Genomic DNA, 26,193 nt, shown 5'->3' on the forward strand with positions numbered 1-26,193 from the left:
TATCGAAGCCAAACGGATTTGTTCATTTTGTTCAACATTTATATTTAGCAACTATTATTAGTACACAATCGTCATTCATGAAGTCAAACTATAACTCAAACTCGAACTACCTCAACCACCAGCAAAGCAATACTACGACTTAACAGTATTGCATCAGATTCTTTGCGATTGGATTGCGAATCAACCTGTTATTGATACAGAATATTCGACAAAACTTCTACATGGTTAACAAATTTCCCATGACATCAAATTTACACTGAAAAAGTGACGTTATGGAAAAATGTTCACATTCTGTCGACATTATTATCTACAACCAATCAACAGTTGAATTTGACATGTAAATTCACGTGACTAGCAGCATAAAAGGAGCTTGAAAAACTACCAAAAATCAGTAGAAACTTGCAATTTTGGTTAGATTAAACTGACATACAGTGCGTATTGAAGCACACTTTCTTGAGCGGTAAATTACTTGTTATCGTGTCTTGTTTCTGTAGATCATATTAGTGATTGTACAGTTTTAACTTTACTTTGACTTGTGAAAAGAGAATTAACTTTGATATTCTCAAAACTTTCTTTCTGAGGAACGAAGTTCCTAAGTAAGAGAAACTTTGCGCAAAGCATAAAGTCAGTTTCTCTTACTGGCTTCAACGAAGCCTAGCATAGTTCCCAAATTGCGTTATTGAGCAATTGAGTGCGCTGAAAAGCACAAAGTGCGAATTTCGTTACATTTGTTAACTTTGATTAACGTGCGAATTTGGTTACATTTGTTAACTTAGATTATCGGGAAAAGGTCGCCGAGAACATTAGAACATTGCGAGATAGAAATTGTTTACCCTAACCAGTCGCTAGGACAGTTACCTAGAGCTGCACATAAGGGGTTTTGCATTTTCGAATCATAATTTGAGTTATTAACCAAACCTCAAACAAAATTTAATTGTTTGAAACAAGCTTGTTATTCAGCAAAGCTGAGCGATTAGTTATCAAGCGTAATAGAGCAACAAGTAATGCAACGGTAATCTACAGTATAGCGGATAATACAGTTCACAAAAGTTAACTGCAAAAACACAATATCCGGACAGATTTGAAACCGCTGAAACGAACTGGGCGGTGTAAAGTTTTCCTTGACTTTGATAGGAGAGCAGCCGTTACACTCATGTCTATGTCCTCTTTTTTGGCTCACTCTCGATTTTATCAATGTTTTCAGCCCATTCGTATTTATGTCATTGTTTTCAGCTCACTCACGACTATGTCATCATTTTCGGCAGACCCATAATTGTCTCATCGTTTTCCGCGCACTCATAAATATGTCTTTGTTTTCGATTCGCTCACGACTATGCCATCGTATTCGGCTCGCTCGTAATTATATGATTATTTTTTGGCTCATAACAAAATTATGTCATCGATTGTCGGCTCACAAACACATGTGTTATCATTTTTGCCTCATCGATTTTTACTTCAAGGTATTCGGCTCACTCCTATTTAGGTAATGGTTTACGGCTCACTCGCAATTATATCATCGCTTCTGACTGTTTCATAGCTGTGCCATTATTTTGGCTCACTCATAAATACGTCATCTTTTTTGGTTCACTCACATGTTTGTCATCGATTTTGCTCATCATAATTGTATTATCGTTTTTTTGGTGCTCCGTTTGAAAATCTTTATGTTGAATCATTGTACTGAAAACATAATTCACAAGGAAAATGTCATGAACAAGTATTCATGCCTTAAAACAAAACAAAAAACCAATTTATAAAACTGACCGTTTTTTAAGGAACATTCTACTTGCAGCCTGTAAATCCTGTAATATTAAATCAACATGTGGTTACTGGTCCCTGCTAAATTGATTTAAAACCGCCAGTTGCTTTGCTGGCTTATACCTAAAGGATGATGTATCTAATGTAATATATTGGATTGAGCATGACTTTGATTATATCGTATTTAGTAAAATTGTCTTTGGTCAAAGGGAAACCGTAAATGTCTTTATGATTGTATCAGCTGATTTTTGTGTGCCGTTGCACATGTGACCGTTTTCGCTTTATAATGCCTGGAAAACTTAGACCGGCCACAGCATGAATTAAAGTTAAAACCTACCTGAATCCTATGTGAATGTATTGACTGAATCGCAGATTTAGCTGCTTCAGTCAAGTTCTGCGATCTAACTGTTACAATTTTTTAACGAGGATCTCGAACGTGGAATTGCTTCTTCCCTAATAAATTTTATGTTTAATGGTTTTGGAAATGCTTTTTTGTATTGACACAGTATTTTTACCCTGGAATTGAGCTTGTATTGCAGTATTCATGGTTTGTATAACCTGAACAACGTTTAGTATAGCCTCTATGAAAATATAGAGTTATAGAAGCATAATGATATCCTTAGAGCAGATTCATAATTTATTCATGGTATGGAACAGTGAAATCTTTTTGACCCATGAGTTTTCAATCTTAGTTCATGACCTAGTCATGGCATTCTGTAGCACTTAGCAGTTTATAGAACTGTAAGTTGTCCAACCAGAACTCAAATATGATATAGCGTTTCGTATTTTTGTCGCTAGAAGGCTTCTAGCTAGGGACTGGCTAGCGATCAAGACTTTATCAAAACTCGGTAAGATTTGTTTGGCTGTTCAGTTTGTAGTTGGGAGAGTACGGTTTTGTTCCCAAGAAGGTTGCTTTCACGAAATTTTAGTCCAGTTAATTGAATTTATAATTGATGCTTGCAATACCATCAGCCAGTAAAGATATAGCTAGAACCTTCCGAACTTAAATTTTCTATCAAACTATTTAAAGGTCCACACTATACCCAAACCAGCTCAATAAACCTAACTATTAGTATGAAAACTTCAATTGACCTCCTGTACCGCGCAACTTTGCCAAATTCTGCCACCCATTAGCTGTTACTGGGAAGAAATTTATCATCTTCTAGACAAAATGATTTTTTCGTAGTATAAAATTCATGCTGACACATTGTTTTTTTCCGGCAATAAAGTTTCTAGCAATTGTTTTTGTTGCGTTTTCTATTCCTGTCTACGTTAATCACTAGCTGGCAGATAGTTCTTTAGATCAAAGAAAAAAATGAAAATTGACATTCAATTTCTTTAAAGCTGATTTACAGTTTTTCCCTTACTTTGTCTTTCTCGTTGGCTAAAATTCTATTTGCTTTTGCCTGAAAACAAAGATTAACAGCTCTAACCGTGCAGTTCCCTCGAGGGAACACTGTCAATTTTCATCATGTTTAAAAATCTAACCACAATGTCTGGGGGAATGAAATTTAAACCAAACTGAAATGGGTCTTCGCTAAATTTTTCATTACTACTTTTGGCTGTGAGCAGTTTGGGTTCACTTCCTGCGATTTGCACTGCACTCGTTTCTCGGCGTTTTTGACAACTTGTTAGCAAGTTTTGATTTCTTTTGCATAAAATTGTCACTTTATAATTCACTGCTCTTTTCTGTCCCTCGCTTTTTATAAAAAAGTAAAATTTTTCTAAATTAGCTCTAAAATTTTGCAAAAATAGTTAACAACTCAAAATTAAAGTTTCAAACAAGTTGTCAGGGTCTCAAAATTTGAAATCATGTTATCGACCGTTTCGATATGTCATTATTGTTTTCGGCATGCTTGTAACTAAGTAAATGCTTTCAGTTCGCTCATAAAATTGTCATAGTTTTTGGCTCAATTATAGTTATGCCATTGTCTTTAGGCCACTCATATTTATGTTGGCGTTTTTGATCCACTCATCACTATTTCGTCGTTTTTTTTTCACTCATAAATACATCGTTTATGGCTCACTGACTGACAAATACTTCAATTTTTTCGGCACGCTCATCGTTCTGGGCTCATTCATAATTATTTCAGCACTTTTGTTCAATAAAAAGTGTGTCATGGTTTTATTGGTGCTTCGTTTGAATATCTGAATAAGTCAATTTTATAATAATTCAATTTAATAAATTGTATAATTTAATAAGTCGTTTTATGTCGAACCATTCTACTGACAGACTCTTGATTATCAATATTAGAGCTTATTTCACAAGGAAAAAATCATAAAAGAAGTGTTGAAGCATAAAAAATGTAAAATTGTCAACTTGATCTTTGTTTATGAGCTTCGTACATGAAACCAATAAATCTTGTAATCTAAAGCCAACATTTGCTTGTTGGTCTCAATGACATCAATTTAAAATCGATCGGAAAATAAATAAAAGATGGCTACATTTTAAAATGAATATGATTTTGATTATATCATATTTTATCAAATCACTACGCCCCAAGGAATCTGCTAATGTCTACAAGAAGGCTTAACTGGATATTATTAGCATCACAGATTTCGTTGTTTTTCTCTTTATAATGTTCAGATAAACTTAGATGACCCTAAAGTTGAAATCATAAGAACATCTGAGTGAACTGTTGTGTAAATGTTAAATCGGAGATTAAACAGCGTCCCTAAAGCTTGTTATAACCATATAGATTCGCTCTATGTTTGACGGAAACGTGGCTCAAGGACCAATCTAACACAAAGTGCATTAACCTTGATGGCTACCAGGAGATTGCTACAAGCAACCGGAATACCTCTAAGGGAGGAGGGGTTGGGATCTTTGTAAGATTGGATTTACAACAAACAATTATTAAAAAGTTTGGCTGTACCAGTATTCAAATTTTAACTGTGAAAATCAACACAAAAAATGGCAAAAGTTTTTTATTAACAGTGATCTATATCAAGCCAAATACAAGTATAAATGAAATATCGGAAACTTTGCAGATGTTTTTTGAAGAACTAACTCCGGAATCGGAACAGTTACACATTGTTTGCGGAGATTTTAACATTGACCATAGTAGCAATAACATCAAGCTTACAAAAGTAAAAGACATTTTTAGTTCTTACAACTTAAGGAATATGTCTAACGTTGGGTATATTAGAGAAAGCGCAAAGTCGAGAACTAATATTGACGTAGTTTACTGCTCGAAGACTGTAGAAATTGAAATCATCAAGTCAGCTGTAACGGATCACTATACTGTCCAAATCTTGTTCTCTGACTACGTGGAAAAGACTGTACCACTGAAAAACAAAGTTTACAGGGATTGGACGGCTCTTGAAAACCACTTAATTTTAGAAAAAATGGTTTTTAAAATAAGAGACAAATTAGGCAGACTTATGTCGCACTTTTTTGCTTTGGACTGTGATCTTGCTTTTGAAAAGTTTCAAGAGGCTATCATTGAGGAAGTTGACAATTACATTCCATTGAAAAAAATCAAAACCTTCTCAGCAACCAAATTGGATTGACAACAGTATAAAAAATTTAGCAGCGAAAAAACAGAGCTTATTCCAGACGTTCTTGAGACACAAAAATAATAAAAACAAGGAGAAGTTCAATAAAATCAGGAATAAGCTGAGAAAGAAAATAAAAGAAAACGAAAGAATCTATTATCAGAAAATGTTAATGTTGCACAGAAACGCACAAAAGAATTCCAGTAGCTTTTTTAATACAATGAGAACATTGAGTGGAAATACGCGAAAAGAACAAGAAAAGTTGTCAGAGAAACAGGTTGAAGGTTTCAACATCTACTTCACAACTATCTGAAAAATTTTATCGAATAAATTAATTGATCCTGGAAAAAACGGAAGACGAAAAAGAACTTTAAGCAGCATGTTGTTGACCTCAGCAAATGAAGCCGAAATATCACTAGTCATTAAAAAATTGAAAAATAAATATAGCACTGATTGTGACGGTCTCAACAACTTTATACTTAAAAAAATAGAGTATGCTATAGTTCCTACATGGACGTTTCTAGTCAATAAGTGTTTCGAAAAAGGAACTTTCCCAAAATGTTTGAAAAAAGCAGTAGTAATTCCTATACATAAGTGCGGGAATGCTCACGAAGCTCAGAACTACAGGCCAATTAGTTTATTACCAACGATTGAAAAAATACTAGAAAAATTACTCTGTGATCGAATGACCGCATTCCTCGAGAAATACGATTTGCTTAATAAAAATCAATTTGGATTCCGACAAAAAAGAGGGACTACTGATGCATTAGTTAAATTCCTCGAGGGAATCAGAGAAGACTGGGAAAATGGATTTAAAGAAGTGAAGGCTGTCTTCATAGATCTGAAGAAAGCATTTGATACAGTTGAACAAAATTTGCTCCTTGAAAAAGTTGAAAACATAGGAATGAGAGGACCTGTACATAAATTACTGAAATCTTATCTGAGTGACAGACAACAATGTGTCAAATCGGTTGAGTTTAGGTCGGAATTCTTACCAATAGAATAAGGAGTGCCGCAGGGCTTGGTGCTAGGACCACTGCTCTTTCTAGTTTATATAAATGATATTCAGGAGTTCTGCGGTGACTCAACTGCAATTTTGTTTGCTGATGACGCTGTTTTGAAGCAAAATGTGTATTCAAGTAAAGAAAAATTTGAGAAGTCATTAGAATCTGTGGCCGACTTTTTTTTGCAAAACAAACTGACACTCAATTTAGAAAAAACGCATCTTGTGAATTTGAACGCAATCAGAAAATCTTCTCAACAAGAGATAATTTTGAAGAATGATGCGATCTGTCAAAAAACGTCTTTAAAATACTTAGGAGTACATATTGACGAAACACTTAATTTTAATCGGCATATCCTCAAATTATGTGCGAAACTGTCCAAATTTTCTGGATTGTTTTATAAATTGAGATCAATTTTAACAACTGCACAGCTTCTTGTAACATATAAAGTTTACGTACAACCAATACTAAATTATGGTGTTTTAGTCTACGGAACCAGTAGCAAGACAACACTTCAGCTTCTAGAGGCAAAAGTAAAACAAATTGCCAGAATCATTTTTAAAAAGAGAAAAACGGAATCAACACTGCAAAATCGAGAAAAGTATAAAATGCATTCGATCAAAGATTTGCACATATTTGAACTGTTTAAAAAACTAACAGAGATACTTAGAACAGAATGCGAAATAAATAGTCTAAAATTTCTTATAACAAAGAAGGAAATAGAGTCATTTGAGTTAAAAAGAACATCATCCCGTCAGTTAAAAAGTACAAACGCGGTTAGTGGACTTAGCCCTAAACGACTAGGAGTAAGAATAAGAAAATTGTTAAATTTTATATTAAAATTTAACCCCAATTTCATTTCAGAAGTACAAATCTTGAGTAAAAAAGAATTGAAACGTTATCAGTATAGTTTTAGAGACAATTACATTAGCAATAACCAACAAATAGTTTCGTTAATATATTGAGCCGATCATTTCAAATCCTTAGCATCTTTAGCATCTGACAATCTGTCTTTTAAAGTTTCTTAGTACTGCTACTGGCATCACTTGACGAGGACCATCGGACCTTTTGATGACCTATCAAGTAAGTGGCGGTTCTGTGCGGCCTAGTTTGTACAGCAATGCCAACTTACTTGAAAACAATTTATTATTATTATTATTATCTATGAAGCTGTTGGTTAAAAAAATTTGGCTCGTGCCAAATTGGCCTCTGTGCAACTTTTTTTTGGGGGGGGGGGGTGGGGGGCATTTATTAAGAAAAAAACATCACAAAACGAGACAAAGGCATCGTATTATCAATCTATCACATGAAAAAGAGTCCTTCGCGCGCCATTTGTTTTCTATTTTCAAACAATTCTTTATAAAAAGTTTTTCGTTTTCAGTTTTTTTATTTTCGTGACCATTCCCAGTTCCTCGGGTGGCGAATCGTTAGCCTCGGGGTCGTATCGTCGTCATCGGAGAGTCGTTTGTTCCTCAACAGAAGAGAACTGCATAACTCAGAACGCATGTGCGAATGTTTTGAAAGCTTTGATTTGCAGATTTAGCTGCGTCACTCAAGCTGTTTATGACCATGAATATCGCTCTATCAAACTTTTAGTCATTAAAATATGGCTTGTGCCAAACGTGCCTTGATCGGAAATTCGGGGGACATTGATTGGTGTCATCCTCTGTATATTTATGAATACACCGAATCTGCGAGTACGTGTTCTGCGAACTAACCGTTATTAGTATTTAACGGGCATCTTGATCTTAAGGGTCTGATCATAAATCAATTTGGGTCTGGACCTGAACCTGGATTGCAGCTGCTCCCTCCATGAAAAATTTTGCGGTGAGTGCAGCGAATAAAAAGCGGTGAGTGAAGCGAATAAAAAAATTTACAATCATAGAAGCATGTTGATTTCAATTATGCAGAGTGAGAAACTATTTGTTAAATGATAGTGAACGGTGAAATCATTTTGACTCCTGGCTCGATGCTACCCTAGAACTTGACCTGGTAATGGCATTCTGTGGAACCTAGGAGTTTACAGAACTCTATCTTCTCCACCCAAACCAAAATTTGATAAGGTCTGCGTGGTGTCGAGACCTCTGTTCGCAGCTTCAAATTGTGCATGACAAACAGAGTCGAAGGCCGTATAGTCCATATTGTGATCGCGCTTTCCGTCTAGCCATTACCAATTTTTGGTTTCTTGACTTTGTTAGGCGCTAAATTTTTTCATGTTTGGTTTGTTCAATGCCTTTTTTTATTTGTTTAATAGCCTCTGTAAAGATGCAATATCACGATAGCAATATGCGCGGTCTGGCCGCTGGTCTGGATTTTTTGGTCCTTTTTTGGTTCTGCCCGACCAACCTACTGCCATAACCCTGTTATGTCCAGTTAACCGTGTCGAACGTTCTATATAAATTAGCTGTTGCTTTGGCCAATAGTCAAGACAATTGTTTTTAACATTAGTTCTTAGAACACATTTCTGCAGAGAACTTGCAAAAACTTTAAGTATGGTTGCAAAAGTGCTGGGACAAACCTGTCATTGATGTTCTTTTGTCAAGTTTTGGCACACTGATTTTTGATAAAAACGGGGGTGGTCAAAGTTTGTCTAGTTTGATAGATAATTGAGTTGTCGTACACAATCAATATTGTGTACTTGACCTTGCGATGCGAATCGCTATTTGAATCTTCGTTGAGTGTACTTGTGCGGCGAGTGCACTTAACACAGTTTTGAATTTGAATTTGCTTAGCAAATCGCTTATCTGACACTTGTCTAGATTACTCAGATAGTAAACACGGTTGACAAGAAATAAGTTAAATTGAGCAACTATACTCGGAGTGCAAAATGAAGAGAATGGATGTTATGATAGTTAGCGATTCAAAAAGTCATAACTAAATGTGAGCATATAATTCCCAGGGCGGGAATTTTGGTAACAGACAAAATATGTGAACGAAAAGGGGTAGATACTGAACTTAAAATGACTCTAAGATACGGCCTTCAAATTTCAGTACAACACGAAATAAGTTCATTGTAAAATAAATTTACTGCACCAAATAAAATGAAATAAATTGGTTATGTACAACATTTCTCCTTTTTTAGTGAAGATTAAAATTGCATAAAATGAAATTTTAATAGCAATAATTTATATATTAATACTTATTCACCGGTTAGATAGTTATCAACAATATATTTACTGGTTATCATAGCTAGTCATAAGTAATAATATATCGAGTTTTGGACATTCAGAGTTTTGATTACATATCTTCTTCATGAAATATGCGCTCACTAGGAGGACTCTGATCTGCTGGCCGAACGCGGGGGTCAGTAGGTGATACCTTCCTTATGACGGGCGTGGGGAATGGATTTGCAAGTGGCTCCACTCAAGTTGCAGCATCCATAATCGTTTTTTACCACTGAGGGTTGTATAGAAGCCACACATTCTGCACAGCGTTTCTTGGGCGGTTGTGTAAAATTCGGTGGGCATGAATAAGTCAATTCCCCAGACGAATCGTCCTTATCGTACTCGTAATATTTCGGGCTCTTTTGTGTCCTTTTAGTTGAACGTGGAAGGACTTGATACATTGCTGAAGTAGAGGGTTTTAACAATTCCGTATGTTTTCCGGTTGGGGGAGGTGCAATTATTACTTCGGAAGTAATATTTTGTTGTTCGGGTGTGTTGTCTGGCTGAGATGTCGACTCTGGCGGTACGAAGTTTGCCGGCACGTTTGGTATACGCGAGCAATGTTTAATTTTTTGGAGGATACTCCGCTTCCCGTGTCACGGTTTCGGTTTTTCATTTTTCTGTCTCCTTTTTGAATTCGTGTGAATTCTTTGATCTGACTGTTAATTTTGGCCTTCGTGGATATTTCGTGTACCCGTGGCTCTCTGCGATTTACATAGTCCATCAGTTTTGATTTTCGCTCATCGCGGGTGGCGAATTTGGCGATGTCGCTATTCCTGACCGTAACTTCTAATTTTCCAGGTTCACGAATTACAGAAGTATATTGGTAAGTCTTTTGGACCACGGATCCTGGGGCTAGCACATCGTACAGCCCGTCCAGGTTCTTTTTCGATCGTCTAGATGGGTGTTTCTTACGGGCGATGTTGAGTTGCACTGTGTTTCCCTTGAGGGGAATAGGACGGTGTGCCTTTGTTGTGTGCAGGGAACGTGATTCATTATCTCCTACCAGCCGTTCACTGGAATGAGCATCCTTGGTAGCTTTGCACATGTTCTTTTCTATCTCATCGTCACTGCGACTATTCCCACAATGTTCTTCCGGTAACAACTCATTTGGTTTGACCGTCTCTTCGTCTAAATAACGATTTAAAATTTTCTCATATATTAAATCAGAAGAATTTGGTTTTGTACTTATGTTGCTAAGCGGGGTATTGGTTTTTCGCCCAAAATGTGATTCCAATGGGGAAAGCTTATTTGTTTTTTGTTTACATATGCGGAGCCGGTAGATGACTGTTTTTAATGCTGTTTTCATTGTGAACGAATTCAATTCTTTATTTGCTTCTTTTATACATGCCAAACGTTGTTTAATTGTACTAATTAATCGTTCTACTAGACCTATGGCGCGATGATCGTTTGCTGGGGCTGGTATTATGGTGATAATATTTTTCGTACAAAAGTTTTTTACTTGATTTCCTATGAGGCAGCGAGCTTGATCTATTCGTAACGAACGAGGAACTCCATGAATCTGTATGTAATTATCTAAAAGCTTTATGACATTAGAACCATTTGCATTATCAAAAATTTCAATAGAACAATATTTGTAAAACCTATCAATACATGTCAAAATATAAATTTCATGATCTTTCTCATTATTTATAGGTCCTGCAAAATCTATTTGTATATCTTGATTTGGGACTATACATGAATTATGAGCTTATTATTGTTTTGCAGGAATTATAGATTTTAAATTTTTACCGCTAGCAGTGCAAGGTTTGCACTCTATTGCTCGGACCAAGAGGTTGCGGTTCCCGCATACCCCAGCTACCCGGGTGGCTTGTGTGAAGATCTTCGATAAGCGAATACTTTAGGGTGTTGGGGATGGCCACCTTCTCGTCCATGCACACACAACCATTGCTGACATGTAGGTCCCTCCAGTAGCTGTGCAGGAAGGGGTTTAAGGCTTTTAAGCGTTCCTCGTCAGAGCGGATGATGCAGTCCCTGACTTCTTTGAGCACTGCATCTTTGCTCGTTAGGGATGCTATTAATCCTTTGTTAAAGACCGTGCCAACTACTTTGTCAAAAGAAAAAATATGAGGGCTATCAGTGAGCGAGGTACCAATATTTGAGTGCGATGAGGATTGGCGTGGCGTGTTTGGATTAGTATTTTCCGTAAAGGAAACGCGCGGCGAAGTTCGGTTTAGACGGGTTGAGGTTGATTTGCCTTTCATTGCGGACACTTGTTGGCTCATTTTTGTTGAGATTTTTGAATTTTCAATTAAATTACTTGAAGAGGAGGAAGACAACTGATTTTCAGATTGAGTTTGGGCTAAACGCGAGTTTTCATTGTTTACCAATTGGGCACGTGAGTTATTTAAGTTATTTGACTTTTTAGTGCTAATTAAGGAAGAAAATTGAGACTTATTTGTGATTGACAAGTTAGAGTGGTTCAATTTAGTGAATTGATGCCGGTTTCGATAGGCGAGTGACGCCTTTCCGGTATTTTATATCTGAGTTAGTGCTATTTGAGGCTCAATTTGTAGAGGTGTAATTATGGTATTTGTATTATGCGACGCGAGTTCAGATTTAATTTGATGTTTACTAGTGTGAGTTGCAAATAAGGCATTTGAAGTATGCGCAATATATGCTGGTTAAAGAAAATAGGATTATGCCCGGCAGGTGTGAGTATATTATGAGTAAGGCGTACTCGCGGATCAAAATCGCGATCGGAAATATTATGATTGATTGTGTTTGATTTTGAAGTATGAAATTCCGGGGCAAGAGCGAATTGATTTTGAGTTAAATGTACTCGAGGTGCGAGTGTGCTATCAAAATTTGTAATATTAATGTGGTTGAAATTTTGATTTGGCTTTTGCTTGGCCAGTATTGAACTATTTTGTGTTAAGCGTACGCGCATTGCGTGTTCACTATCTGAATTAACAAAGTTAGAAAGGGGTTGATTTCAATGATACATTCGCGTCTTGAGTGCTGAATTATTGTCTGTTAAACGTACGCGCGTTGAGGAATCATTATTTAAATTAGGATTGTGTCTCAAAGATAATTTTGAACTAGAATTTTGCGGAGCAGGTGACATATTATCTTCTGTTGATAATTTAGGTTTAGCGAGATTTATATTCAATACTTGTTTTGTATGTTATGTACTAGACTTTTGGAAATCAGATTCATTATCGTGATAAAATTTATTGAGGTTAACTGCGGAAATATGTTTCTCTTGATTAAGTAATATTGCATCAGTGTGTATACGTGATAAAGTCGCGACTGACAATTCTTCGTCATATGTAGAAATACTTTTTACCGGCTGAGAAGGTTTGCGGGATATATAATCAACAAGTCCCATCTTTGCGCCTGGCAAATGTTCTATTTTAAATTGAAAGGGTAAAAGTCGATCAACCCAGCGTGATAAACGACTGTTGTAGCTTTTGTCTGGTCTGTGTTATTTTGAAATTGAAAGGAGGGCTCGGTGATCAGTTATAATAGAAAATTCTTTGCCGTAATTGTAATTTTTAAATTATTCTATGGACCAAACTACTCCAAGAAGTTCAATTTCATTTAAGCTATGACGTTCTTCATTATTATTTAAAAACCTAGATGCAAAAGAAGTCGGTTTCCAACCATCAACTGTCAATTGTTCTAATGCTGCTCCAATGCCGGTGCGAGAAGCATCACATTTTATACGTGTTTCGAGTTTCGGATTATAATGAACGTTTTCTGTGTGATTCCCAATTCGTGTTTTTATAGCATTAAAATGTATAGTGTGTTCGTCAGTCCAGATGTTTTTTGTCAATTTTCGAAGAAGGGGTCTTAGAGGATGGCAAAGTTGAGCCAAATTTGGAATGAATTTACTAATGAAGTGAACCGAACCAAGGAATGAACGTAACTTTTAAGTGTGTTAGGTGGTTGCAATGAAAGGATTGCCGAAGTTTAGTTTCTAGGGGCAATGTCCCTGATTAGATAATGTTAAATCCTAACCATGAAACTTCTTGCTTCGCGATACGACATTTAGGAAGGTTGATTCGAAGGTTATCCGCGTCCAATTTTTTAAGGCAATTTACAACAAGATTAAAATGATCTTCATAAGAACCTTTACGTACAATTAATATCTCGTCCAAAAAACAAAATGTGTTTTTAAGACCAATTAATATTTAATCCATCGCCTTCTGAAACTCGGCTGGCATGTCTCTAAGTCCATAAAACCCTGTTTTAAATCGGTATGTGCCTGTCATATCACCACTAACGATATTAAAATTACAATGTTTGGCTGTTTCAGGGTGAAGATTCAGTTGGCTCTACGCATACTTGATGTCTATTGTAGAGAAGTAAATTTTTTCCGCTGGTTTTGTTTTGTAATCTGTTGTTATTTGTGATTTGGAGTCCATAAGTGTTTCAATATTCGGCATTTGGTATTTATTTTTATGTCTTGATTTGTTAAGATTTTTAGAATCCAAGGCTAATTTTATTGTTTGGTCTCTTTTAACTGTAATTACTATAGGAGATATTAAATATTGATCAGAACAATTATTAAGTTTTTCTGTGTGACCTTCTTTGAGAAGTTTTTTAATTTCACTGTTAACTCGTTCTTGTAAATTAATGGGTACTCTTCTATCCTTATGATAATTGGGTTGAAAATTTTTTGTGAAATTTAGATTTTCCAATGTGAAATTTTGATCTGCTAATGCGTGAGGTTTTCTATGCGTGTTTTTTGATTTTCTATGCGTGTTTTGAGGAAATTGATTTTCTATGCGTGTTTTGTATGGGCATTGATTTGTGATAGTGTTGACCATACTACCTTCATCCGAACAAAGAGTTTGAGTGATTGCAATACCCAAGACTTCAAATAAGTCTCTGCCAATCAGTGGTTTCAGGCCGTCTTTAACAACCACAAATTCAGCGAATTCGATCCGCCACCCATTGCTTTCTATTGGTGCTTGCATCATTCCAATGACAGGTATTGGTTCATTAGCAATAGTCTTGAGTTCTTGAGCAGGTGTTGTTGTCAACCATCTTGCAAGGGTAGAATTGTTGACTACTTCCATAGCGAGAGATTTGTTCAAAAGGCTACACACGCTACCGGAGTCAATAAGTAGTCCGACTTTAGTTTTTCCGATCTGTAGAGTTGTATTTTTCGTTTCGATTTGAATTCTGTTACTTGCAATGCTAGCTGCCATATTATCATCTGAACTATCATAGTCGGATTCACATTGTAGGTTGTAATTCAAATTTTGGACTTCATTGACCGACTGCTCAGTTGTATTCTCCTCAACTGAGTTAACATTTGAACGAGTGGGCTTACTGGGTGAAGACTTTGGCTTACGGCATACTCGTGAAAAATGGTTCTGTAAACCACAATTATTTCACGTCTTGCCTTTTGCAATACATTTGTCCCTGTGATTTGCTGACCAGGTCAAGCCACAATTACGGCATAGTTGATTTGGCTGTCAAGTAGAATTAAGGGTACTTGGTCGTTGATTTGAATGGCGAAAAGGCCGTTGTGGACTTATGGCATTGACATGCGCTGCGGGTTGTGTGTTCGAAATCTGTATCTGATTCCGTTGTCCTAGTTCCTTGTTTATGGCCAGAAGTAAAACTTGGGGTGGTTCGAGAGTTTCGCGAAGTAACATTTTTTGAATTTCAGGATCTTGCATATTTGCATTAAAAAGATCTCTGATTAGTGTATCTTCTTGACTTCCAAGCTCGCAATTCTCGGACAATTCTCTGGGAAAAACCGGGTGCTGGGGGTCCGCACTCGGTTTTTCCCAGAAAAGCTCTTTGCCAAATTGGGTTCGTTTTTGCGTTGCTGACTGCGCCATGTCGTACACAATCAATATTGTGTACTTGACCTTGGGATGCGAATCGCTATTTGAATCTACGTTGAGTGTACTTGTGCGGCGAGTGCACTTAACACAGTTTTGTATTTGAATTTGCTTAGCAAATCGCCTATCTGACACTTGTCTAGATTACTCAGATAGTAAATACGGTTGACAAGAAAAAAGTTAAATTGAGCAACTATACTCGAAGTGCAAAATGAATAGAATGGAAGTTATAATAGTTAGCGATTCAGAAAGTCATAACTAAATGTGAACATATAATTCCCAGGGCGGGAATTTGGGTAACAGACAAAATATGTGAACGAAAAGGGGTAGATACTGAAGTTAAAATGACTTTAGGATACGGCCTTCAAAATTAAGTACTACATTAAATAAGTTCATTGTATAATAGTTTTACTGCACCAAATACAATGAAATAAATTGATTATGTACAACGTGAACTTTGATCAGCTCAGTCGGGATTGGTCCTATTGACAATTACCGAGGGCCGTACTACAGAACCCGACAAAGCCATGATATCATAAGTAGTTTCTTTGTATATTATATTCCACTGTGACAATGAGAAGTTCATTTAAACCCAGTGACAGCTGCCCAAAAATTCACCAATCATCAAAATATGTTTTTGTTTTCTGAGGCTCAAGTTTAACATAGGACTCCTAATTTCAGTTTTGATGGCAGACAATTTTGTCTCAATCGTTCATAGGCGAACTGGTTTTTACTAGTTGAGTTAGGTTAATGAATCTTTCAGACTATTAAGAACACTATAATTTATTTTAGTGAAATTAATCGATGCGAAGACTCTTAATTAAAACCAAACATAGTGGATTTTAACACGAAATCGGGTATATATAAGTATATATAAATTTAAAGAGCACAATTTTAGTCGTACATATTTTAGCCTAAATATTTATTGAATTTAATCAACAAAAATAGGCAAATCTGACAAATCAAGAATCGAAGCTCACTGAAATTTGGTGTAATTTTTTATATCGAAAATTCCACGTTGTTTGCTGATTACATCCTCCCGACAAATTTATCTTAACTATATGGCCAGCCTAAAACTGTCAAGTTCTTTGTTCAATGGTCCTTTCACGATATCGCAAATATAATTTTTTTAAAAAATTTTAAGATCTGCCTGCTTGAGAAGAAATTATTGAGTGGTTAGTTTTTAAACGTTTTCTTTTTTAGATAGAACCAAACTTTTTCTATTGTCGAACAAAAGTTGAACGCCAGATTTGACGTTGTGCCAACTTCTAGTTCAACTTTTTGAGACATTCAAAGGTACTATCTAAAATAAAGCGGGGCTTCACATAGCGTAAAGACTCTTGATAAAAAGTTCAATTTTGGTATTTTCCAACTTCTTGCACTTATTTTAACCCTCTTGACTACAAAATTCGATAATTTACCTTTGGCACGCTGCAGGTATCCAGGATAGGTTTTAGAAAACATCAGATATTAAATAGCAGATTTTAAAAACAGATTTTATACAAAAAAACTTTATTTTTGATAGCAATTTTTTTTGTCAGTTTTTGGTGCACTTAACCATCTTACGTCTATTGAGGTCAACAAAAAGTACACGGTTTAGAGGGACAAAAAGTACACGACCATATCAATAAAGCTAATAAAATATTCAAAGAAGCAGCAATGCAACAAATTTCATCCAAGAGCCACATGATCAGACAACATGGATTAACTTAAAATCATGCAATGGAACTGCCGATGTCTAGGCCACAAAATACAAGAACTTCTTGTTTTATTGAAGTGAAACGATAAAGACATTGTGTTGCTGTTTGAAGTCAAGAGCAGGCGGAAAGAACATATAACCTATGACTAATTCTTAGTTTCTGAAACGCGAGAAAGCAAATTACGTGGTTTAAAAGGAAAATACATGGTTAAATGAACAAAAAAATCTCGAAAAACTGAACACTTGCTCTGAAATAATCATATTAGATCATCTATTGATTATAAATTTATAAAACTCGCCAAGACATGATTTGAAGCTTTTAGAAATTTTTATAACTGATTTGAAATTAAAACTGATTTGATTTTATCTGCTCAGTTTTTAATGTTCCTCATCAAGAGTTAAACTCTGCGTATATAACAATGAAAGTGTTGAATGATACTAAACCTAATTGAAACTGGTAAATTGAAGCTTCCAAAGCATGGTTTACTCACATATAAATCAAATCAGAGAGACTGCCGAATCACGCTTGATCTATACTTCACCAATTTAGCTGTTTTCATAATTTTTTGACTTTCTTCTTTTTTCGGATGATTTTGATAGTGACCAGAGTTTGAACATCACAACTTTGAATGTAACCGTTGAGAAAAGATTTGATTTGAAAGCATATCTTAACAAACAAAAAGTAAAATTCAAACAGATTTTGAGAAGAGAAAACGAAAAATTACAACAGAAAAGTCTCCCTTTGAACAAGAAACTATTGATCTGGTCTGCCAAAGAAAGCAAAAAGAACGACAACTTAAAAGGACCCCCAGAAAATAGTACAGAACTTTGAAAAAGGGAAAAAACTTCTTTCAGTGAAAAATTCATACTAGCATAAAACAGTTTATTAACTTTAAACAGAAATTGATGAATGTGGCCAAAAAAGGGAAAAAGGTTCTTGGGGAGCAGGTAAAGCTCTTTGTGGTGATTTAACAAATTCAAGTAAAAACAAGCAAGGTCTGATGTTTGCTGGAAACAACTAAAAGCAAAAACAGAAAACAAAAAATGAAAAATGTTCAAAATAATACCAGGAGACACGATGAAAGACCAACAATCAGAAATCGAAGAATTAAATGAGCATTTCGAGAAGATAAAAAAGGACTAAGTTGGTTTTTAAAAGAGGTGGAAATGGCATAAATAACCATTATGTAATACAATTATACCAATATGATGAAAGTCGAAACAAAATTGGTCAGTCAAGTCCAGGGCCGGACAAAATGATCTACAAATTTCAAAAAGCTGCCGTTTTGACTCAGAGCTTATATTAATATTAATATTTCCTGTGTTCCAAATGCATTGTAGGAGTCACAAGACAAAATGTTATCAAAGCCGATAAAAAACAAGAAAGAGGCAGAAAACCACCAACCAATCAACCTCACTAAATGCCTTCTAAGAATATGCAAAACTGATGTTAAAGACATTGTCCTCACGCACTGTAAATGTGAAATTAGAGTTGTCTTCTGCAAAACTCAAAGTTTGTCCAGAAGAAACCAATGTACAATTGATAACCTTCTCAAATGAACTCAGCACTGTAAAAAAATGTATCAATGGCCTCAAAATTGCAGGATTGTTCTGCTTAGATTTTAAAAAAGCTTTGATGCGGTGTGGAGATTATGACTTCTAAACAAACTGCAAAAGATAGCGGTCAAAAAACCTGTGATCAAATTGTTCAATAGTTTTCCTTCTCACTGAAGTATCAAAGTGACATTCAATGATTCAAAATAAGAACAATTTGAACAATAACTGGAGTAGTTCAGGGCAATTTCATTGCACCATTAATCTTCTTGGTTCATGTCAGCGGAATACCTAATTTTCAATCCCAAGTTTTTCATCGAGCGGATGATGTTGTTTTCTAATCCAGGTCGCGCTCCTGCAAATTAACACAAGAGAAATTTCATTACTCATTGGACAAATTGATCAAATGGTGTGAAAAATTAAGAATAAAAACAAATTTTGGTAAAACAAAATCACAAATTATAAAAAAACCCGTCAAGTAGAAATTCGGCTGAGATCTTTTCATTGAGGGAAAAGAAGAGTCACATAACCTTTCTGGCTTAACTCTCACCCCTCATCTGAAAGTGAACGAAGATTGCAACAATTTTAGGGGGAAGAGCGATCAAAAGAATCTATCAATCCTGGTGGCTATGTCTACGACATTGAGCAGGAGAGATTGCTGTTCCTATCTAAATCATAGATTCAACTTCTTTTCCTGTACGCAACTGTATGCTGGATTGACCAATTTAAAGAAATTTTTTTTGAACCTACAGATAACCCAAAACACTGAATAAAGAATTTGTAACGAAACCCCGCTGGTAAAGTATCGAAAAAATTACAGGAAGATGCTAATATACCTAAGTAGGTTTATCCACAGCATAATATTAAAAAATCACAAAAAACGAACGAAAAATAATAAAATTCAATCAATATTTGAACTAATCCGGAAAAAAGACAATGTCCGAAGAACAATTGCTATAGTACATTGCATCACCTGTCGTGCTAAAAGTCAAAAAAGAAAAACTCTACAAGCAAAAACGTTGACAAAAAGTGACAAAAAGATGAATAATGAGATAAAACGAGGATGAAGTCCAAGTGCTTCCTCGAACTCAAGAGCAATTATTGTTCTCCTGCAAATGTCAGAAGTCGAACTGAAAAAAAAGACAAAATGGGAATAAACAGCAAGTGCAACTTGAGGTGATTGGGAAATCTCGCCAAAAAGTGCAGATGAAATTGATGAACTTCAAGATCGGAAAACCAAACATCAGCACTTCTGTGAGGAGCGATGAAGCCAAAGAGTGGTGTACCTCCAAATACGGCTCGACTCAAACTCTGTTGAAAACTACTTATTTGTTTGTTTTTCTTGCACAAGGGTTTTCTTGACTTCTTCAGCCTGATAAACAATTCGCCGAAATATGATTTCAGAGCACAATGTCAGAGCGGTTCGCTGCGTTAACAAGTAATTAGCAAATCTTCAAGAAATTAACTGTTGCTCACAGTTCGGAGCCAAACATTGTCACCTTCCTTTGTGTTCTCATTCTAAAAATAATTTTTTTTCTGCAGACAAGATTCCAAGCTTCAAGTATTTGGCCCGCATTTTGATCAATAATTCTGGGGCAAGAGATGACTGTTAATCTATCTCATTCCGTTGTCCTCCTCTGTTTAGCCGGCCGCTAGCTTGATGAAATCCTAGATTATAAAACTCAATAGAACAAAACCTCATTGTCAGATAGCAGGAATGTCAAGTGAACTCTGTGTACGTAATTTGCGAATAATTGGGCCATTGTTTGAATGTCACTAAACACAATTGGTAATACAAATGACAGCATAGAAATTTCTGCGGATCTTTTTTTGTACTTTTACGCAGTTATTGTAGACAGATGCATGACAGTTCGGACAGCTCCACAGTCAGGGGACAGTTAAAGCGATTTTAAGTGAGAAGGTTTCACGCTTTGCTGAGCACAAAAGAAATGGCGCAGTAGATATAACAAAGGTTGTGCAATAACTGACTTAGAAGGCCACCTTTCGGTTCACAAAGATAGGCGATCACTTCTTTCTTTTTCTTCTAAGTGTTCTTCGCACCAGTTTGCTACGCATATCAAAGATGACAAAATACTATCAATTTCGAAAACAACCAATGTAATTTAACCAGTTCTTATTTTTGATCAGTTTTTTGGATGAAAAGCCAACCAAAATCTGAGTTTTCATTTTATTTTACAGCAAGGTCTCTCGTTCACTTAGTAAAATCAGGGCTAAAATATTAGCGAGGTAGATTTTACAGTGTTTATCAGATAGGGGAACTTACCATTGTTTGTAATATGCACAAGGAATCACTTAAGAAGTCCGTTTAATCGATTTGCAGCAAATTCTACCCAAAACGATACTTATTTTTCATACTCACTCAACTGATTTCTTCATCACATCTTACAAATACTCAGCAAAGGAAATAATTGTTTGCTATTCACGATTTCGTTCTTTGGTTTTATGGTTTAGGTTAGCATAGCACTTTTGTTCCCTTTGTTGAATATTACTTGTTTACCTAATTTTTCTCTTAGTATTTTACTATTTTTTCGTCGAGGTTACAGTAACTAAGTATCCTAAAAAAGAGAAACTTCCATTCTACTACTAGTCAAGCAAACCGAAATACCTCATCAAAAATTTACAGACTTATGATTTTAATTCTCAATTATGCATTTAACAAAGTGAATTGTATCTCAATGCCCTGATCAGCTGATCGAAATTGCGCAGTGATTTAACCCCCAACGGGCGCGAATACTTTTGGTTTTCTTGCTTTTTTTTTATTTTATCTCATTTTATTACGGCTTACACCGTTCCTTTTATACTTACATATTTATACTTACACCGATCATACTTACACATTTTTTTTATTAATACGTCAAGCTTAGCTCAGGGATCTCTTCGTTTAAACAAACCTCGCGCAGTGGTGCAATGCTCACCAGGCGTGAAGCCTTTTTATTTTTTCGTTTAGTCGTTGTAACGCGCCTTAGGTCTTGTCTTTTCAAACGTAAAGATTTTTCTCCCTTTTATGTTTTGAAAACTACCTTGAAAATCTTATCATTCATGGAATAAGAACGAGCAAAACAGAAGATACGAGGCTAGCCAAGAGAATCAGGCGAAGAAAACAAATTGGAGAGAACCCGCAAAAACTTCTCGGTGCTTCCCGGCTAGCAGTAAAATTATATTGCTTTATTAACTCTCGAAGTCATAACTGCATAGAGTTTACTTTATTCCTTCATTTTCAGTTCAAACTTTTTCATTATTATGATGCCTTCTAATTTAATTGAACTTGGTTGTACTTACATTGATACTTTTGTTCAATTTAAGCGATTGCGAATTTAATAACAGGTCAAACGGAAAAATCTGATAATTTTTTGGTACTTTTCTTTATTAGAAAAATTGTCGTATATTTTCTCTGTTAGGTTAAGGAGTACCTAATCTAAGGTAATTGATTCCTCTTGTTGCGTTTATGGCTCTTGTCAAGCATGCCATCTTTCCATTGTCCTTTTTATTGAAGTTACATAGGGCAACTATCACTTAATCAAATTTCTGAATACCGATGCGTCAGGTTTTTCGGACTCATTAGATTAATATTGTTACCATTGATTTGTAATACCTTTTGAACTATCAAGGTAAAATTTATTTCATAGTATGTATCCTGATAGGTTTCCTAAATGATAGTTTTGTGATATTTGTCAAACCCTCTGGATGAAAAGTTTAAAAAATTTATTGGGTCTGTGAGGACATTAAAATTGATTTACAAAAAGGCACATTTGAAACCAGGTAGACAGTGATTCTCTTTGAAATTCTGATTTGCGTTTTTATCCGTCCTTGGGCGCTTTGGTAAACAAACGTAGCATTTTCAGATGTCCTAAACCACTTGTTCTTTCGATTGCGGGCAAGTATATCTTCTGCCGTTCCCATGTTGACGTTTGTTAATGCAAAAATTTGCGTTTGCAAAAAAATGGCATGAACATAGTACTGTTCACAGTAGAGTGACAGAAATTGATTACTATGATTCAGCACTGATTTCCTATGTGAACAAGTGATCCGGGGAGTGATTCGATCGTTTTCATCGGAGTGAAACGACAGTTTTCATATTGTTTTGAATAATGCACGAAGCACGAGATGCTATATTACTCGAGTTGCATTCTTTACAATTCTGTAGAACCTAAAGGTTAGATCGAAAAAAAAACAAAATAATTTTGACCGTCGAAGTGTGAAATCAAATTTAAAAGCGTTTTCTGCCGTGTTATCAACTGTTAGAAAACTTGAATTAGTTGAAAATTCATGTACAAACATAAAAACGCGCCTCTTTTTTATGATATGAATTGTGTATATTCATACCTTTTCTGTTAATTTCTTGTCTTTGCTAACGAGTTTATCTTGCTATGCTTTTGCTCTTTTAAATCCAATTTTGCTCTTTTTCGTCGTTCAATTCGTCATTTGCTTGGTTTATGCGCTGTAACATTATTTTCAAGCATATTTGACGTCTTTTTGTTTGTTTTGAGAGCCCATCTGTTCGGTGGCGTTTTTGTTCACAGAAAGCCAAATTCGATGCGTTTTATGGCGTATAAATTTCTTTTTATAGACATTTCAGTAGTAGACGCTGTCATTTTTCAAGCTCGTTTACAGTAAATTCCGAAAATGTTCGGAAATGAATGTACATACGCAAAGAACTCAAACTCATAGTTAATGAGCATTATACAAGAGTTTAACAGCTCCAAGAGAGGCCTGCGTTTTTTCAAGAGCAGGACTTTAATTGGAAACTTGAAGTTACCATAATTCTTTGCGATTTTAAAAAACAAACATATACAGTTATGGTTTGAAAATTTGTTGATTATGTTTTGTAGACAAACTCCCATTTTCAGTTTTTTTTGCTATCATCCAAGATACATCTAAGCTCTATTTTCCTTCTATAACTCATTGTTTAGTTAGATACAAAGCAATGTTTGATTTGGTTCGGTAATGGAAAATAAACTGTGTAAAGTCACAGATGGATAGTCACACATTTCGCCAATGTTTGGTATCTTTTCAACACCACAGAACAAAGGCCAAAATTCTAAGTGTTCTCTATTCTCTCCAATTGCGATATTATATCCATAAGCATTTATATAAAGACTTAAAACGAACTTATTTTGTGTTTACTAGTTTGCTTCAGTGGGTTTGGTTGTCTGCTTTTTCTACCACAATCATGAAAAAATGACATTTCATAATTCCATGAAAAATTATTATTTTAATTCGAAACCTTTTTTTTTATCTCGTCGTGGTCAATAAATACTGGGTATAAATAATAGGAAGGCATACTTTTTGGCAATCTGCTGATTAACTTCCGATTAACATTGCTTAACTTATCGATAAAGAAAATACAATGACCAATACCGAATCAATAATTTTAACTTTTTTCGCGCTGATTGCTTGTCTGGGTTACTCGTTAGCACAGCTGCTAGAAATCAAAGTCCTAATTTCGTTACGTAATCAGTTACGCAACAATTACGCAATATCGGCGAAATCATCCGATTCTGTATTTTTCTTCGTTTACTTTATTTTCAAAACTGTTTTGCTTTCCGCCGATTTTGTAGCCGCTAGTTTTGCTAAACAATATTGGACGCAAAAATTGATAATAATTCTGGCTATTTTGATTCATGTTATAACTTTCATTTATATATTATTTTTTATGAAGTCCGCTTTGTTTCCTGAAAAGCCTGCGCAAACAAAAACAAACAAAAATGCATCAAAAAGAACTCAGAAAACTTCACAGCGTCAAAATAAACAAAAACAATTGAAATGTTTATGCGTTCCGTTTTTGTTTACATTTTTACTTACGATGTGTAAAACATTTTCGAACGATGATAACTCTGACATTTCTAACAATCAGAATATTGTAGAACATCAGAAAACTATGATGTCATACCAATCGCGAAATCTGCTTTCAACCGATTCAAACAGTTCTCGATCATATGAAGAAACGGAAAGTATTGACTTCGACTTTCAAGTTTGGATTTTAGGCTCAGTTTTGTGCTTTTTAGCCGCTATTTGTGACCTTTTAGCCCGATTCGCAATTTCAGTACAAATTGAAAAATTGATCAGATATCGAGTTTTAACAGTTAACGACATTCGATGTTATATTTTGCAACATATTTCTGTAGTTTTTGGTTCTTTCTCTTATTTAATATCAATCGGTTGCTTAGCAATGATTAAAAACTGGCCACATTTTGCAGCTTGGTTTTTTCAAGCAACCATACTTTTAGTTTTTTCATTATACGCGTCAGTCTTTTTCTATAAAATTTATCGTCGCGAGTTAGAAGGCTCTAGTAATGGTTCTAATATTACAACTAGTACTAGCTATTACGAAGAAGAAGGATTATTAGACGAAAATGACGGCGTTGATGACGATGATGATGATTTTGATGGAACCGAAACTGACCTTGAACAACTGACCCCTGAAGAAAAGGTCACGACTTGGATGGAAGGGGAAAAGTTGAGCAAGTTCAAAACAAATAAGCAAAACGGAAAAGAACAACGAAAAATTCGATTGAAAATATTGAAAAATTCCAGAAATGGACAACGTCAAGAATTGAAGGCGGTTGGTGCTGACGACCGGAATATTCTAGAAGATTCTAAAACTTTCCCTAGCAATTTTAAAACGTCAAAGGCTCCAAATGGCTCCAAAAGCTTCAAAATTCCAAAAACAGAGCATACAAAACGTGAAAACGCCGATTATGACCTGGGAACTAAAGTTCCAGTCAAGGAGGCAGTTCTGATTGATCTCGATCAAGAAGAGGTCGAGGAATCGAGACACGAGAAAGGACCTGTAGCACGGCCACCTCGGGAAATCATTCGGCTTTCACCCGAGGCTTCGGAAGAAGGGAGTGACATGGATATGTGTGATAGTAAATACAGTGACGGTCGATCAAGTTTGAATGAGGACTTTTATCAATTTGAAAAAGCACTCGAACCAATTAATATTCAGACATCTTTGTGATTATTTTCAGTTTCATCATCATATTTTTTGTTGTGAATGTCAAGAGTACTTCTTATCTGGGAAAATATAAATTAACATGCGTTGTTTTTCCTCGAATTTTCACCAGTGAAAAACCATCTGGTTTTGTTAGTTCTTTACTATTACAATCAATAGCTCTTACTAATTATTTTGACCACATTCTCACTATACTTAGCACTCAAAGTCATTGAAAATACAAAAACTGCTCCGCTTTCATACCTAATATCGACCTAACAGTTGCCTTGAAAGAAAGCCAAGTAAAAGATGATAGATGTAAAGCTTTAATTTAAAAATTTCCTGCACCGATTCACACTGGGAAATTGATGAAGTACGCGCACTTTCTCACATTTTTAACCCTTGAGAATTAAACATTTATCTCTATGCAATGCAATTAGACATTTCTGATCCTGTTACATAATCAGGTTGAACGAAAACCATCAATGATTACAAAAATCCATTGTTCTATTATTGTTTCTATTATGAAGGTCCATTGGGATCTATTCTGTTTCGCCCCCCCCCCCCCCCAGTGTTTTTTATGACCCCCAGTTACAAATTATATGTTGTTGAAGGAAGTCAAGAATGACTTCCGATACTTTCCGATTTTTGATTTAAAAGTTACACTTCGAGTTGAGAATGTCACATCCATTAAGCTATGATTGCGGGAACATAATGCTATATAAACCGACTGATTTGT

The 26,193-nt window shown here is 35.4% G+C and overlaps 1 protein-coding gene across 1 annotated transcript; it reads left to right on the top strand.

Moving 5' to 3' along the window:
• The first annotated feature begins 410 nt into the window (after window positions 1-410).
• On the top strand, window positions 411-25,563 carry LOC142353717 (uncharacterized). Its single transcript, XM_075406049.1, has 2 exons — window positions 411-460; window positions 24,547-25,563. The coding sequence occupies exon 2, from the start codon at window positions 24,690-24,692 to the stop codon at window positions 25,479-25,481; it is 792 nt and encodes a 263-aa protein (XP_075262164.1). The 5' UTR covers window positions 411-460; window positions 24,547-24,689; the 3' UTR covers window positions 25,482-25,563.
• Window positions 25,564-26,193: the final 630 nt, after the last annotated feature.

Source organism: Convolutriloba macropyga, chromosome 14 (assembly GCF_964194025.1).
Source record: "Convolutriloba macropyga chromosome 14, txConMacr16.3, whole genome shotgun sequence".
NCBI classification, from domain to species: domain Eukaryota; kingdom Metazoa; phylum Xenacoelomorpha; order Acoela; family Convolutidae; genus Convolutriloba; species Convolutriloba macropyga.

What these genes read in the sequence shown, in the direction of transcription:
- LOC142353717 (XM_075406049.1), top strand. Translation starts at nt 24,690, where the DNA reads ATGATTAAAAACTGGCCACATTTTGCAGCTTGGTTTTTTCAAGCAACC.